Source organism: Salvia hispanica, chromosome 6 (genome assembly GCF_029641045.1).
Source record: "Salvia hispanica isolate PSC_SH4W2 chromosome 6, Shi_PSC_v1, whole genome shotgun sequence".
Lineage (NCBI taxonomy): Eukaryota > Viridiplantae > Streptophyta > Magnoliopsida > Lamiales > Lamiaceae > Salvia > Salvia hispanica.
The window spans coordinates 15,874,346-15,890,246 of record NC_142697.1 but is presented as its reverse complement, the minus strand read 5'-3'; the positions used below and the strand labels follow the sequence as shown (position 1 = coordinate 15,890,246).

Here is a 15,901-nt window from a genome sequence, read left to right as displayed (position 1 = left end):
TCAGAGTAAATGTCACACTTAGTGATAGCATAAGATTTTAGCAAATGTTATTTCGTGTATTAAATGTAGAGAATAAATATATTTTTATATATTAATGTCAAATAGAATTTTTTCTTTTTGCAAATGTGACATCTTTTATACGGCGAACAGACTAAAAAATACTCCTTCTGTCCCATTAGAAATGCAACGTTTCCTAAAATAGAAACATCACTCTCTCTACTTTTCCCTCTCTCTTACTTTACTCTCTCTTCATTAACTCACAAAACAACACTTGCATAAAATCTTGTGCCGGAAACCAAATGTTTCATATTTATTGGGACGGAGGGAGTATGTGACATCTACATTGGGACGGAAGAATTATTCTTTATCCATTTACTCTTTATACTCACAAAATCTGATGTGATTTTGGATTTGTTTTAGTGTACACCCAAAATTGAGTACTCATTACGTCACAACTAAATTGGGTTATATTCCTTTTTCAGGCTATCTCAACTAAGTTAAGTCATTTTTTTGGCAAAAAATAAAATATCTAATTACTCTTATTTTTTCTTACTTCTACTCTACTTTTTCTTATAAATTTCTCTAACTCTATTTTCTCCTATTGTATTTTTCTTCATTTGACACTATTTTTTAATCTTCGTGTCTAAAACATGTCTTAACTTAGTTGGGATAGAAAATAATATATTTGTTCAAAAAATCAAAATGTGATAGATTTTGCATTGTGCCATTTATTTCAATTTATGCTAAAAAGTGAAGATTATAATTTCTGCCTTTAAAAATAAAAACTTTTTAATAGCATGAGTTTTATTGCATAATTGATAAAATAAAAGAAAAAATAATAAATAAAATAAAAATATAATGAAGAAATTTAGTAAAAATAATGTTAATGCATAATGGAGTCCCATTATTAATAATATTTAATTAAATATAGGATTTGACAAATAGAACTTATTTTCTGGCGTAAAATTAATCGACATATTAATTAATCTCATATATAACTCAATATCTAATTGACAAACTTTAATTAACTATTTGTCATTCATAAGAAATCAATTAAAAGTAAGAAAATTATTGTATCAGAATCACAATCACAATCATTACTCAGAGGATAGACTGATTTTATATGACTTTATATCATAAAATTAATTTTTTTGTCAACTGTAAATCTCGGTCAAACTATATTAGCCGGACTAAATTGATGTGTGAATTAAAAGTTAGGCATATCAAGAAACACCATCCTTGAAAAAAAAACACCAAATCTTTGTGTAATCAAATAATCTAAGGATCTTCTGTTCATTCTATTTCAAGATTTCTTGTCGTTTGAAACTTTGAATATTTTATAATTACGGCAACAGATCTACTGTTCAATCCATTCAAGATTTCATGTCGGTTGAAACTTTGAATGTTTGATCATTACGCGAAAATATAATTTCGCATAAATTAAAATGAATACTGGGACTTTCTAGTTATTATATATACTCCACTTAAAATGACAGCGTATTAATTACCATTTGCAATAATTTAGAAGAGATTATATTTGCAAATTATAATTCCTTGAGGTCATCTTGTACGCATGCTTACATATGAGACCAGCTTAAATATTAAGTACAAAAATCAAATAGTATTAAGTTATATTTATGTTTTTTAACCTTGTTTTTTTTTTAATTTTATACAAATATCTATATAATCAATTTATTGACTCTCATTTCCGTTTTAGCTAGAAGACAAATTTATGGTTTTTATCAGAGTTATTTGAATATAAATTTCTTTTTAACTTTGGCAAATTCTAGTATTATAGTAATGAACTTTTGATTTGTTCTGTTGTTGCAACTGACTAAGAATTGACATGGTCTGCAAAACTACGAAAGTTCACGAATTCACATACAAATAACCTTTGAAAAAAAAATATATTTAAAAAGAAGTGATGTAAAATATCATTAACTTGTTAATTAATATTAATCTCCAACAATTCATCTTATCAAAGATTGAAGAATACCCGTTTTGCATTTTATAGAAGTGGACAGTAATAGTTTGATGCAATAAAAGATTTATGGGCCAGGGAAGTGGTGGCCTTACATTTAAGACATGGGCCCGCGCCAATTATATATGGATTGAACACATGGAGATAAATATTCGATTTGATTGAAGAATATTAGGCACATAACTATATCCATGTAACTCATGAAATGTCCTAAGCAATAATATAACCAACATCTTTTACAGCCAATATCTTGTTTCAAATAAAAACAAAACAAAATCGGCTAATGTATACTTTTTTTATTCGTATGAATTGGAGGAAAATGTCAGTATATCAGAACCAATAAATTGAGATCCACGTCACACATGCTAATATAGAACCACTGATTTTTGTTTTGTAACGCAAAATTTCTTCTGCTTGTGACGGCATATCCTAACAGAAATTATACATATCCCTTCAACCGACGGCAAGAACAAAGCACATGCGCCACGACACATTTGATAAAATGTCACAATCAATTGTTTTATCAATAAAAATGATCATATTGTAATTGCTACTATGATTTAAACCCATTTATTAACGGTCGCCTAATTTAGCACACAAATTTGCATAAAAATGGAAGAAGCCAAAACTCAAGCCGCCGTGCTCATGGTGCCTCTACCATGCCAAAGCCATCTCAATCAGCTCCTCCAACTCTCCGGCGTAATCTCCTCCCGCGGCATCCCCGTGCACTTCGTCGGCACCACCACCCACAACCGCCAGGTGCGGCTGCGGTCCCACGGCCTACAACTCGACGCAATCCATTTCCACGACCTTCCAACTCCCCCGATCGACGCCCCCGCCCCCGACCCGCACGCGGCAGACAAGGTGCCGATGCACCTCGCGCCTGCCACACTGGCCTACGCGGGCCTGCGCGAGCAGATAGGTCTGCTCGCGCAGAAACTGTCGCAAACGACGACCAGGCTGGTGGTCGTCTACGACAGGATGGGGGCAGAGGCTGTGCGGGACGCAGTGGCGGTCCCCAGCGCCGAGTCCTACTCCTTCAACTGCCTCTCGGCGTTCAATCTGTTCCTCATCCTGTGGGAGGTGATGGGGAAGCCCTTCCAACTGCGAGACGCCATGCTCGAGAAGCTTCCTTCCGTGAGGGAGTTCATACCGGAGGGGGCGCTCTACTTCTCTGCATCTGAGAACATTCTAGAGAGAGCAGGAGACATTCACAACACCGTCAGATTGATCGACGAGGCTTACATCGGATTGATGGGAAGAGAAGAGATCAGCGGCGGGAAGAAGCAGTGGGCGATCAGATCGAGGGGTTTCTTCTCAGAGACAGAAAGCAGCGATGAGTACTGTTTAAAATGGCTCGATCGACAGCCTCCGAAATCGGTGATCTACGTTTCGTTTGGGACAACGACGTCGTTCCGGGATGAAGAATATGCGGAGATAGCTATGGGGTTGGAGGAGAGCGGGCAGAGATTTGTATGGGTGGTGAGAGAAGCGGATAGGGCCGACATATTCGCCGGCGGTGCAGACGGTCGGAGGATAAAGCTGCTGGAAGGGTTTGAGGAGAGGGTTAAAGGGAGGGGGATTGTAGTGAGGGGATGGGCGCCGCAGATGGGGATTTTGGGGCACCCATCGACGGGGGGGTTTATGAGCCACTGCGGGTGGAATTCGTGCTTGGAGAGCTTGACGGTGGGGGTGCCGATGGCGGCGTGGCCGATGCATTCTGATCAGCCGATCAACGCGATATTTGTGACGGAGGTGCTTGGGGTTGGGGTGGAGGTGAGGGAGTGGGGGCGGCGGTTGGAGGTTGTGGAGGCCGAGGCGGTGAAGGATGCCGTAGTGAGGTTGATGGCGTCGGAGGAGGGGGAGGGGATTCGGAGGAGGGCGGCGGAGGTGGGAGCCGCCGTGAGGAAGTCGATGGAGGAAGGTGGTGAGAGTTGCATGGAGATAGAGAGATTTATTGCCCATATTACTAGACTAGATCACTAGTACTTTATGTATTAGAAATTGGTTCCGGCTAATTCGCACTTTGGATCTATACATTATTAATAGTGTTTTATTCTCAATTGGTGTTTTATTCAACTAAGAATCTTGAAATGCTTGGATTTTGATTTAATTAGTGTACTTTATTTGGACCGCGTATAGCAATTATAGCAATCTCAATTTCGCCGTTTTAAAGGTCATTATGACCAGAGCGGATCACTTACACCACACCCTAAAACATTTCCTACTCTACATTTATAATAAAATAAAATAATATTCCCTCCGTCTACAAAAAATAGAGTATATCTATCATTTTTAGTCGTTCACAAAAAATAGAGCATATTCATTTATGAAAAGTTTTCAACAAATAACAACCCTACACATCATTCCACTAACACTACTTCTCACTTACTTTTTCTCATTCTCTCTTACTTTTTTCCTTTCTCTCTTACTTTACTAATTCTACATTAAAACTCGTGTCATACACCAATTACTCTATTTTTTTTGGACAAAGGGAGTATTAAGATACATTATAGGGGAACTAGATCAAAATTCATTTGAATGCTAGACCAACTTTAAGATTCTTCAAGTAAAATTTGTTCACAACAATGTTGCAATTGGGAAATCCTAGGTGTGTGGTACTTGGAACTCTTATTTACACAATTATACGTTTGAGATTCATTTTGATTAAACATAAATTGTTTGACTTTTTGAATAAAAGAAAAAAGGAAGAAATTAGGTGAAATGTGAGATTCGTTTTTAATACTCTTTTCACCCATAAAAATATGTGTATTTAAAATAACACGAGAGTTAATGTACAATTGATAAATTAAGAGAAATGAGGAAAAAGATAATTAAAATACTACTACCTCCGTCCCCAAATTTTGACATACTTTGACCCGGCACATATTTTAAGAAATGTAATGGAAAGTGAGTTGAAAAAGTTGGTGGGATGTGGGTCCTACTTTTAAAGTATTAGTATTATAATAAAATGTGAGTAGGAATAAGTTAGTGGAATATGGGGTGCACTACCAAAAATGGTAAAAGTGAAGTGTGTCAAATTTTCAGGGACGGACCGAAATGGTAAACTGTGTCAAAATTTGGGGGACGGAGGTAGTATTAGTGAATAGTGAGACCCACATTATTATTAATGATTAATGGTGGACCGTGTGGTATAAGTTGTAAATAAATAAATGTATATGAATAATGAGCTGGGACAAAACATTCTATAAACGAAAAGTGCATATATAGTTATGGGATAGAGGGAGTATTGGTTTTATACTCTAACTCTGTTCGTTCCCTCATAGTAGAGTCATTTCTATATATGGTAACACTTTTTTCTCACTTTTAGTTTACTCTCTCGTACTTTAATTGCTCTACTTTATTCACTTTCTACCCTATTCTCTCTACTTTTTTCTCTCTTTTACTTTTTTTTATCTATTTACTTAACACAATAAACATCCCTTTCTTAAACTCTATTGCGAAAGTTTTGCCTCAACTATGAGGAAAGAGAGTAGTTAAAGTGGAGAAAGAGTAAAATAAAAGAAAAGAATTATGTAGAGAAAAGTCTTATGATTTTCTTAAAACGAGTGCAGAAAAGAAGCGACTCAGCTATGAGTAGAACGAATGGAGTAGTTGAATGTGAAAAAATAGAAAAATTACATATTTTTTGGACATGGATAACTCAAAATAACATAATGATTCTCTAAATGGTGACATAGAGAATATATCACAAAAATTTATAGTACAATTAATCCTATATAATGGAGTACATAAAAATAAAGATTTGCTCGCCACTTTGGTTAGCAATAATAAGTTATCTTAGTCACAAAAAGGGGAGATCGAATGATCGGAGAAGAAGATCGATAAGAGGGAGAGAGAGAAGAAGAAAAAGAGAGGGAGAGAGTGGAAGAGTGTGAAAGACTGGTACTGAATGAAGGGGCTCAGTGTAGCCCAAGAGACTAAGAGCATCTCCATTCGTGTTCTTAGATAAAAGCATAGAGGTGGGCCCGGACCCACTTTTACTCCTTGTCTTTAAGGCAAGAGCACAACACTCACATCCGTGCTCTTCCACAAGGACAAGTTCAAGGGTCTCACTATTCTATTATTCAATGTAAATACTTCAATTACTAAAAATATTTCTACCATATGAAAATAAAAATACATAATTAAAATGTGAATTTTGGGGAAAAAAATTGAAAAATAAATTAAAAGTGTGTAGAAAACGGATATAATTTATTGAAAAGTGGGAAAATATTTTTTTTATTTAAAAATGATTTTTTTAAATTAAAATTCAAGTTTTTAAAAAAAATTTGAAAAAAACGAAATTGTCGTTGGCCGATCGCGTGCCGCCACGTCAGCTACTCAGCGGCACGGACGTGCTCTTATTTAAGAGCACCGCCCTGCTTTTGGCAAGGACAGACGGCTCGCAGCAGCGGACAAGCGGCGTCCCCGCCGCTGGCAAGGACGGACAAGAGCCCGCTACGGATACTCTAAATGTCTCTTGATATAAACACACCTCAAATCCAACGGTCAAGAATAGCGGTTTGGGTGGAGCATAGATGTGGCAGCCATCAGGATACTTTTGAAAACGGGCCTCTTAGATATATGGGGCCTCACAGGCATTTGGGCCAGTGACACATAAAATAGCCGAACCCAATTGTAGATAAAGGCCTATACTCAACGAATACAATTTCAATTTAAATGCAACCTTCTTATGCGAAATATGAGAACGACATTTCTGTAAAATGAATTATAAGAAAAAATCGCATCATGCATAAAATAATACAGTAGCACTTTTTATCGTAAACATAATGTCTCAGTAGGCGTACGAGATTGGAATTGGATAAAGATTCTAAGCGATTTGTTTGACCCCGTTCCAGATGAATGATTGTTATAGAAACGTAGTTCTGACAATAAGAAGAGCTTCCTTCTGACAAAAAGATAATAAAAATATTTGTATTATTATAATAAGATTCGAATCCATTTTTTGAATTAACATTTATCTTTTCTCTAACAAACATAACCGATAACGATATGATTTTAATTCAAAGATTTTGTTTGGTTGTTTTTAGTTCTTAATATTTGAATTGATTTATTTTTGCTCAAAAAGTGATGGCACCATTATATTTTAATGGTGAACTCAATTGTTACTCAATTATATTGATCTTCAACATTATATTTTTTGTTAAGTTGATCTTTCATATTAAATTTAAATTTCATTTTTTTTTGGTTTTTGCAAATATTTGATTAATTTAATAAACAAATATATTTACTCCTTCCGTCCTACTGAAGATGACTCACTTTTCTTTTCGGTGTGTCCCAACCAAAATGACTCATGACTAAAATTGGAAATACATTTATCTCTACTTTATTCTCTCTCTTATTTCACTCTCTCCACTTAACACATAAAATAAAACGACATAAATCTATAAAACAACTATTCCATTTGTTCCGCGGTTGTTGAGTCATTTCATTTTCTGCACTCATTTTATAAAAATGATATTAAATAATTAAAATGGAAAAATATCATTATTCTCTCATCTACTCTACTTTACTATCACTCAGCTTTAACTATTAATCATCATTTTTTTCCAAAATAAATGTATAAAATGAAATGGCTCGACTAGAACGCAATGTCAATGTATATTTAGAAAAAGTTAGAATCTAGTCAAGTACGTAGTTTCTAATTTTCTACTATGTCCCAGTCTAATACATGTGCAACTGATTTCTTTTCTAATATAACTAATCAATCACCGAAAGATATAGTCGTATCAAACTCTTCTTCTTTCAAACTATTGGTCCCCCAAAACTAGTGGCTAGCACAGTAACATTAAACTATTAAAATTATTGAAGAACAAATAAATTTTATAATCAGTTTATTAATTTATTATTGAGGAAGTAAAGATCATTTTGTTCTTTGACGCACAATAAATCTACTATAAATAGTTAATTAATTCAGTAAAAAAAAAACTTACTACTCAAGCATCAAGTTAGCTAGTCAAAGCTAGGAGTATTAGTTAATTGTAAACATATACTATTAAAATCTAATAGATATGCTTCAGTTTAGAAACTATTGGCCCCCTAAAACTAGTGACTAGCACAGTAACATTAAACTATTAAAATTATTGAAGAACAGATAAATTTTATAATCAGTATATTAATTATTTATTACTGAGGAAGTAAAGATCATTTTGTTCTTTGGTGCACAATAAATCTACTATAAATAGTTAATTAATTCAAAAAAACTTACTACTCAAGCATCAGGATAGTCAAAACTAGAGAAGTGTTTATTACTAACAAACAACGTCAATAACGGTATTAAGGTCAATTTACAACAAATTAATTGTAACTAACTTTTGAAAAATATCACATAATTTTATAACACATATAACTTTCTCGATTCAAATTATTTTTCGCACAATATATATCAAATTAAAGATAATTTCATAAGGATTCTAACGAGATCTCACTTGCATATGTTCCAATGTCAAAATTTGAATTTTTTTTTGAAAATTTTCAATTTTTTCGTACAGCAACAAATGTCAACATAGTATATAAAATATGTCAATATAATACATGTAGAATGTCATTCTTAAAACAATGTGTTGACATTCCCAAAGCATTGTGTTGATATTTTCAAAACACTATATTGACATTTTCATCCAAAACCCTAATTTGGTACTCCCTACGTTCCATAGTAATGGAGGAGTTTCTTTTCGGCACGGAGATTAAAGAAAATTGTGTTAGGTGAGTTAAGTAAAGGGAGAATAAAGTGGAAAATGAAAAAGGTAGAGAGATGAAAAGAGAGAAAAGTAAGAGAAAGTAAAGTAGGTGTAGAAAAATGTGTTGACTTATTATTAAAAAGGGAAATGACTCTATTACTATGGAACATACCAAAATGGCAAAATGACTCTATTACCATGAAACGGAGAGAGTAGTTTTTTTTATCTTTTTCGATTTAGTTAATAAAAATGAAAATTACACGTGGCAAATTTTAGACCATTAGATTTCTAAAATCATACGGTCTTAAATGAGTTGTAGGTAGCAACTAGAGAGTGAGTTAGCAATTGATCACTCCCCCAAAACTAGGAGTATTAGTGTGTAAACATATAGTATTAAAATCTAATATATGGAGCAGTTTTTTTTTTTTAAATAGATGAAAATACCATTTCATGTATTTCTTATTTTTAACTCAGTTAATCCATACAAACTTATCAAACCTTCAATTCATATTACGTTTGTCATACTTGAGCACCAAGTAGTATTTTGATATAAACTTAGTTAATTACATACGACGGTAAACCTGCGCATCAAGCGATTTTGGTATGAACTCGGTAAATTCATATCGACTTACCAGATATGTGCACTACAAGTTTGATCCACACATATTTTACATTTTTTAGGGGTTAAACACTTCAACTTGGTGTTATTTCAGTTAATATTGCATAATTTAGTAGTATGTTTTGGTCTATATTCTGGTGTTTGATCACTCCATTGAGTTTTAATAGTAAGGGTCCGTTTGGTACACGAAATTGGAATTGAATTGGAATTGGAATTCTATGGAATTGAATCGGAAGGAATTGAATTATAATTCAATTCCAAATCCTTTGTTTGGTATAATCAAAGAATTGGTATGGAATTGCATTATAATTCCAAATCATTTGTTTGGCATTCAGAATATTGGATTTGAAATTGAATTGGAATTCAAATCAAAATTTAAAATTTTTAAAATAACTCATTTTTTTAAATAATCATTTTTTAATAAATCTTACATGTTTATTTTTTTCTCCTCTAATATTTAATTTTTTTTTTATTAACTCTAGTTATATCATAAAAACACTTAATATATAATTATAATAACATAATCAAGATAACATGTTTCTTATTTTTGACATATAAAATAGTTTTTATATGGAGTATACATAATCCAATATAATTCAAATACAAGATAATTAAACATGAATATAGTTATGTACAAATTATATCACGTCATATGTAGTCCTGATACAACATCGAATTGATACACAAATCATAAAAGAAAATATTATACAAATGTCAATAAATAAGTAAATAGTAAATAGTATAAGCTAGATTATCCCTAAATCTAGTCCATTCATTTGTAACTTGAACAATTGTAATTCCATTTGAGTGTTGAGTCTCTTATATCTCATTACGATAACCACCCAACACATATGGTTGCGCCTCTTCCTCGTTGTAAACATCACCTTGAGCAACTGTAGTTTGAATCTCAGCATCAACCTCATCCAATAACAGAATGTTAAACATCAACAAAAACCAAAACTTCTTTGGCAGAAAATCAAGACACCAATAAATTTAACCAAAGCCAAAAATTGATGAGAAGAGATCAAACTCAAGCTTTGCAACAAACTTACATAGATGGAATCCAACAGCTTCCACTATCTTAAATGTAATCATTCAAGTCAAGAAAATAACTATGCAACTATAGAGATGTATAGATACAGACAGCATAAAAACAATGGAGCTTTAGTTCAATATCACAGCTATATGAGATCTGATACACCATGCCATTTTTGTTACTTTTAATAAAACTCTTATTTATTCAAGACCTTCATGCATCCAACAACAAAGAAAATAGTAGTATCTTTTTGCAGAATTCAAAGCTTCAAACTTTATATGCAAGTTGGAATTTGAAGTGTAGGACTTGGTAAAAAAAAAGTAGGATTTTTAACTCAAAAACTCAAAAGGAGGGTAGGGGGACTGCTTCTTCAAGTAAGCTCCAATCCAACAAAAGCATCTTAGATGAATAGCCATACAAGGAAGAAGAGATAGAATTGGTGTTGGATTTGGACAAATTCAAGATATATGCCCCAGTTCAAACTATAGTTCAACAATATAAATAAACAAAAGATATAAGTACAAAAAGACTGTATTCACTCTCCATTGTTAGAAGTACTACTATTGATCCCTCTAATTAATTAATTAGCAAGAGACAAAGAGAGTGAGAGAGTGAGAGGGGATTAGCATCGAATCTGAATCTTGCCTCGAGGATCAGAACCAGAAAACAATATTGGGGTGTATTAGCATATTTGTCACATGGTTTGAGTTTTTCATCTCTTTGATTTGGGGGTAAATCGGATCTCACTCCACCCAACCACATTCATCAACCAAGTGATCACATCATTCATTGATTGCCTTATTTTGTGTAATTAATGAATAGGCAACACCCACCATTACATTGAACAAAACTATTGCCATACAACTAAACCAAAAATACCACCACCGTTTTATCCACAACAAGAAATTATAGGGGAAAATAGCCGGAGTTACCTGATTATCCATTGATTGTAGAGATTAATCAGCTAGGGCACACTCGCAGCCATTGATCGTAAAGATTAATCGGCTAGAGCACAGAGAGAGCCGCTGGGGGCGCGAAGAGAGATGGAGAGAGGAGGAGGAGGAGAAACGCGCAGAGGCAATTTTTTCATTTATATTTGACCCGTTTAGTTTTTGACCCGTAATAGGATCCGCGCTTTTTTCTAATTCTGACCCGGTTTCATATGGAATTAGTTTTATAATTCTTTTCTTAATATATGGAATTAGAATTGAGGAATTAGAGTTGGTGGAATTGAAATTCAATTCCAAATCCACTTATTTTTGTACTACCAAACAGTGGAATTGGAATTGGAGCCTCCAATTCCAAGGCTCCAATTCCATGGTACCAAACACAGCCTAAAAGAGTTTTATTGCAAAGTAAAGAAGATGGAATCTGGACAACGAATTTAGTCAGCAGTCCCCCGAATTCACACGCTAGCAACCTAAACTACGGGTGAGCGGTCAGATTTTTGCCCAATCTGAAAATCTAAACTATGAAATATATAAATTGATCTGACCCGAACCAAATTGTCTGAAGATCTGAATCCATAAATCTGATCTATGAAATCTGTTATGACCCGAAAGAATCAAAATTGCAATAAAATAACAATCTAAAAATCTAAAAGTCCAATACCAAAATCCGAAAATTCAATACCAAATTGTATTAGAATTGTTCTAACGCAAATGCCAAATCATCCAATACCAATTAAACAACTCTAAATAAATCCATAATAGTTTAACAATGTCACAATATGGTGTAATGTCCGGTATATAACATTACTCGATCTTTAAATAATACGGACTTCGTCCCATAAAAGATGTCACATTTCCATTTTTAAAAAAAATTATCTCTCACATTAATATAAATATTATATTTTCTCTCTCCACTTAACACACAAAATAAAACCTCCTAAAATTTTGTGTCTTCCCACAAGTGTGACCTCTTTTGTGGCACGGAGGGAGTAACATGTAACGTTGTTAGGTTAATTCGTTATAAAGTTGATTCGGTAACTGTCGTTATCGTGTTGTAATTATGTCGCGCCGACCTATATTGTATCTTGTCGTTAACGAGTCCATTTCGTGTGCGGGTCACGTTCGCATTTGAAGGAATCAGGTCGGATTTGTGTTCGGAATCAGAGTTTTCTTAATAGATTAGGTTTAGTTTAGACCTCATTATCAAATGGACATGATAACTACCTAATCAACATGATTTTTCAATGGAATTGATGGTGTAATTATACTTGAAAATTATATGCAATGTGAAATATGGTTGCGATTTACTCCCTCCGTCCCCCATTAAGAGTCACACTTTTCCATTTCGATCTGTCCCCAATTAAGAGTCACACTTCATTTTTACCATAAATAGTAAGTAGGTCTCACATTCCACTAACTCAATTCACTCACATTTTATTATAAAACCAATATAAAAAAATGGGTCTCACGTTCCACTAACTTTTTCAACCAATTTTTCTTTATATTTCTTAAAACTCGTGCCCGGTCAAAGAGTGACTCCTAATAGGGGACGGAGGGAGTACTTGATAAGTTCTATAGAAATAAATTCAAATTATACTCAAGTATGATTGAGATATTTCGAGAAACTTGCCGGTTCCGAACCAATAATCTTGGGCCAACAGTCGTCATTTCCAGTATGCTAAACATTTGGCTCTCGGGCAATAAACGACCTCACATTGCAATTTTAAGCGAAACAAATTTATAGAATAATGTGCGCATTTTGTACTTTTGTGAAGAAAATTTAAAACAGAAATCTATCCAAAAAGATTTGTGGCCCCGTTGTGCGCATTTTACAATTGCATTACGTTTCAAATTCAGTGCCCATCTCCTCTCTGCGTTCCCATGATATTAGAAAGCTGATCTTTCGGTGAACGCATAAAGTTTGTAAAATTAATATGATAATGTAAACTAAATTGGCTATATAATCATGCAAACAGTAGTATTACTGTCATCTATATAAAGACATTAACACCTAAAGCAAAATTAAAGTAAGAAAACACACCCCAAAAACCAAGACCAAAATTGTTGTACGAAACCAAAATGGGAAATGAAGAAATATCAGTGATAATGGTTCCTTTCCCAGCTCAGGGCCATCTGAATCAAATGCTGCAGCTCTCCTGCCACATCTCCTCCTACAAGATTCCGGTCCACTACGTTGGTTCCGCCGTCTTCAACCGCCAGGCCAGACTCCGCGCCAACGCCCTCAATCCCACCGACGTCGACAAGATCATATTCCAAGACCTCCCCGTGCCGCCCTTCGCCTCTCCGCCTCCGCTCCCTAACCCAACCAAGAAATTTCCCACGCACCTCCAGCCCGCCTGGGACGCTGCCACGAGCATGGTGGGCCCCCTGGGAGACTTGATGCGAAGTCTGGCACTCGAGCATCGCAGGGTCATTGTTATCCACGACCCCTTAATAGCCTCCGTGGTCAAGGATGTTGCTAACATTCCCAATGCGGAATCCTACGCCTTCATCTGCCTCTCCGCCTACTGTCAGGTGAAGTTCATTACGGAGATGATGGGGATAACTTGCCCCATCCCGCGGCTGCGGGAGCTGCCGCCGGTATCAGCCACCATCTCCGAAGAGCTTTATTCCTTCATCGGATTGCAGGATGAAGGGATGGCTTTGAGATCCGGAGATATTATTAATACTTGCAGATCGGTTGAAGGCCCGTTTTTGGAGATACTGGAAAGCAAGGAGATTGCCGGAGGCCTGAAGAGCTGGGCTATCGGGCCGCTGATTCCAGAGAAGCCTTCAAAATCAGAATCCCATAATCAAATCTTCATGTGGCTGGATAAACAGGGGCCGAGGTCGGTTATCTTCGTCTCATTCGGCACCACCACGACCCTCACTGACCATGAAGTACAGGTACAGGCCTTTGACTAGTTTGACTAGTCTTTCAGGATGAATTCCTATGTTTGGTCTGTATCAGAATATAAACAAAGTTTTGATGTTAATGGTATAGGTGATAGCTGAGGGACTTGAGCGGAGCGGGCAGAAGTTCATATGGGTGCTGAGAGAAGCCGACACAGCAAATGTGTTCGACAGGGAGGCGCGGAGGGTTGAGCTCCCGGAGGGGTTCGAGGAGAGGGTTAAAGAGAGAGGAGTTGTGGTGAGAGAGTGGGCGCCGCAGCCGGAGATCTTAGCGCATCCCTCCACGGGTGGCTTCATGAGCCACTGTGGATGGAATTCGTGCAACGAGAGCATCAAGATGGGGGTCCCGATCGCCGCCTGGCCGATGCATTCGGATCAGCCCACCAACGCGGTTTTCATCACGGAGGTGCTGAAGGTGGGGCTGCCGGTGAGGAGATGGGGCGAGGTTGTGACGGTGGAGATGGTGGAGGATGCTGTGAGGAGGCTGATTGAATCAGAGGAAGGTGGCGAGGCTAGGAAGAAGGCGGAGGAGCTGGCCGCAGTCGTTCGAGGGGCGACGGAGGAAGGCGGCGCGTCGCGGCTTGAGTTGGATGCGTTTATTGCTCATATTACGCGACAATGAGTGTTTTTGTTTTCTTCTTTTCCTTTCTTATTTTTTCTATTGGAATTGTGTATGCTTGGTGGGGAATAAAGCGTTTTTAATTACTTTTGGTTTGTTGTGATATACAGTTTCTCCGTTCACATTTAAATAATTCATTATTTCTCATTTTATTAATTTTGACATCCACTTTTCCATCATTAAATTAAATAATTTCTTAAACATATTGTATTATTGGATTCTAACGTCATTATTTTATCCGTTCCATAGTATAGTAGCAAAGAAATTTTTTTCCAGCACCAAGATTAAAAATATTGTGAAACTTAATGGACCATATTTGATTTATTGGTGTCTTGGCTTCTTTGTGCACAGCCCATTGACTAATTAATTCAAGGCCCAAGGTTCTGGCTCGGTTGGAGCGCGGATCCTTTGAGTGATCCGCTGGATGGCTGCCACATTGCTACTCCACGCGGATCACTTCGCTGCACCGTTGGATGTTATGTGTGTTTGTTGAGAGAGAGGTAAATGGGTGTCTCTCGGGTTTCCTTCTCTCATTCTACCCTTTACATTCTCTCTCTTCCGCTCTCTCTCTCTCTGGCGATTCTAGGGTTTCCTCCTTCTTCGATCTTCTATTCCGATCACTTCTCTAGTATACTGAGAGTGTTTTGATCGGTGAAATCACTAGCAGAGGTAACCACTTTGGTTCCCTTGCAAAGTCTAGCGCTAGATCTAACGATTCAGTTGGATCTGCAAAGCTAGAGGCGATTTCATCGTGTTCTTGTGAGGATCTGTAAGTTCTGGTGTTCTTGAGAGTTTCCTACGGTGTGAAAGTGTTGATGCGTGTTGAGACGACAACATTGGTGGTATTCAGTGAGATCTTGAGAGATCTCTGATTCAGACGGTCTCGCGGTGCTCCTTTGGCCTTGGAGCATAGTCACATTGTTACCTGAGCCCATTCCTCTATCTTCTGACCTTATACCGTGTCAGTTCATTCATTCTAGATCCACTAGGATCTGTTCTTAGTGTTTCTGATTTGTTTGCTTAGTGTGCAGGACGTTGAATTGGAATAGCTTTGGGTTCCAGACTCGGTTGAGGAGCTA

The 15,901-nt window shown here is 36.2% G+C and overlaps 2 protein-coding genes across 2 annotated transcripts; both read left to right on the top strand.

Moving 5' to 3' along the window:
* The first annotated feature begins 2,528 nt into the window (after positions 1-2,528).
* Positions 2,529-4,055, top strand: LOC125207559 (zeatin O-glucosyltransferase-like). The gene has a single exon (XM_048106951.2). The coding sequence runs from the start codon at positions 2,594-2,596 to the stop codon at positions 3,965-3,967; it is 1,374 nt and encodes a 457-aa protein (XP_047962908.1). The 5' UTR covers positions 2,529-2,593; the 3' UTR covers positions 3,968-4,055.
* A 9,205-nt stretch (positions 4,056-13,260) lies between these two features.
* LOC125197883 (zeatin O-glucosyltransferase-like) lies at positions 13,261-14,908 on the top strand. The gene is made up of 2 exons (XM_048096399.2): positions 13,261-14,197; positions 14,295-14,908. Exons 1-2 carry the CDS (start codon positions 13,370-13,372, stop codon positions 14,823-14,825), a joined length of 1,359 nt encoding a protein of 452 aa, XP_047952356.1. The 5' UTR covers positions 13,261-13,369; the 3' UTR covers positions 14,826-14,908.
* Positions 14,909-15,901: the final 993 nt, after the last annotated feature.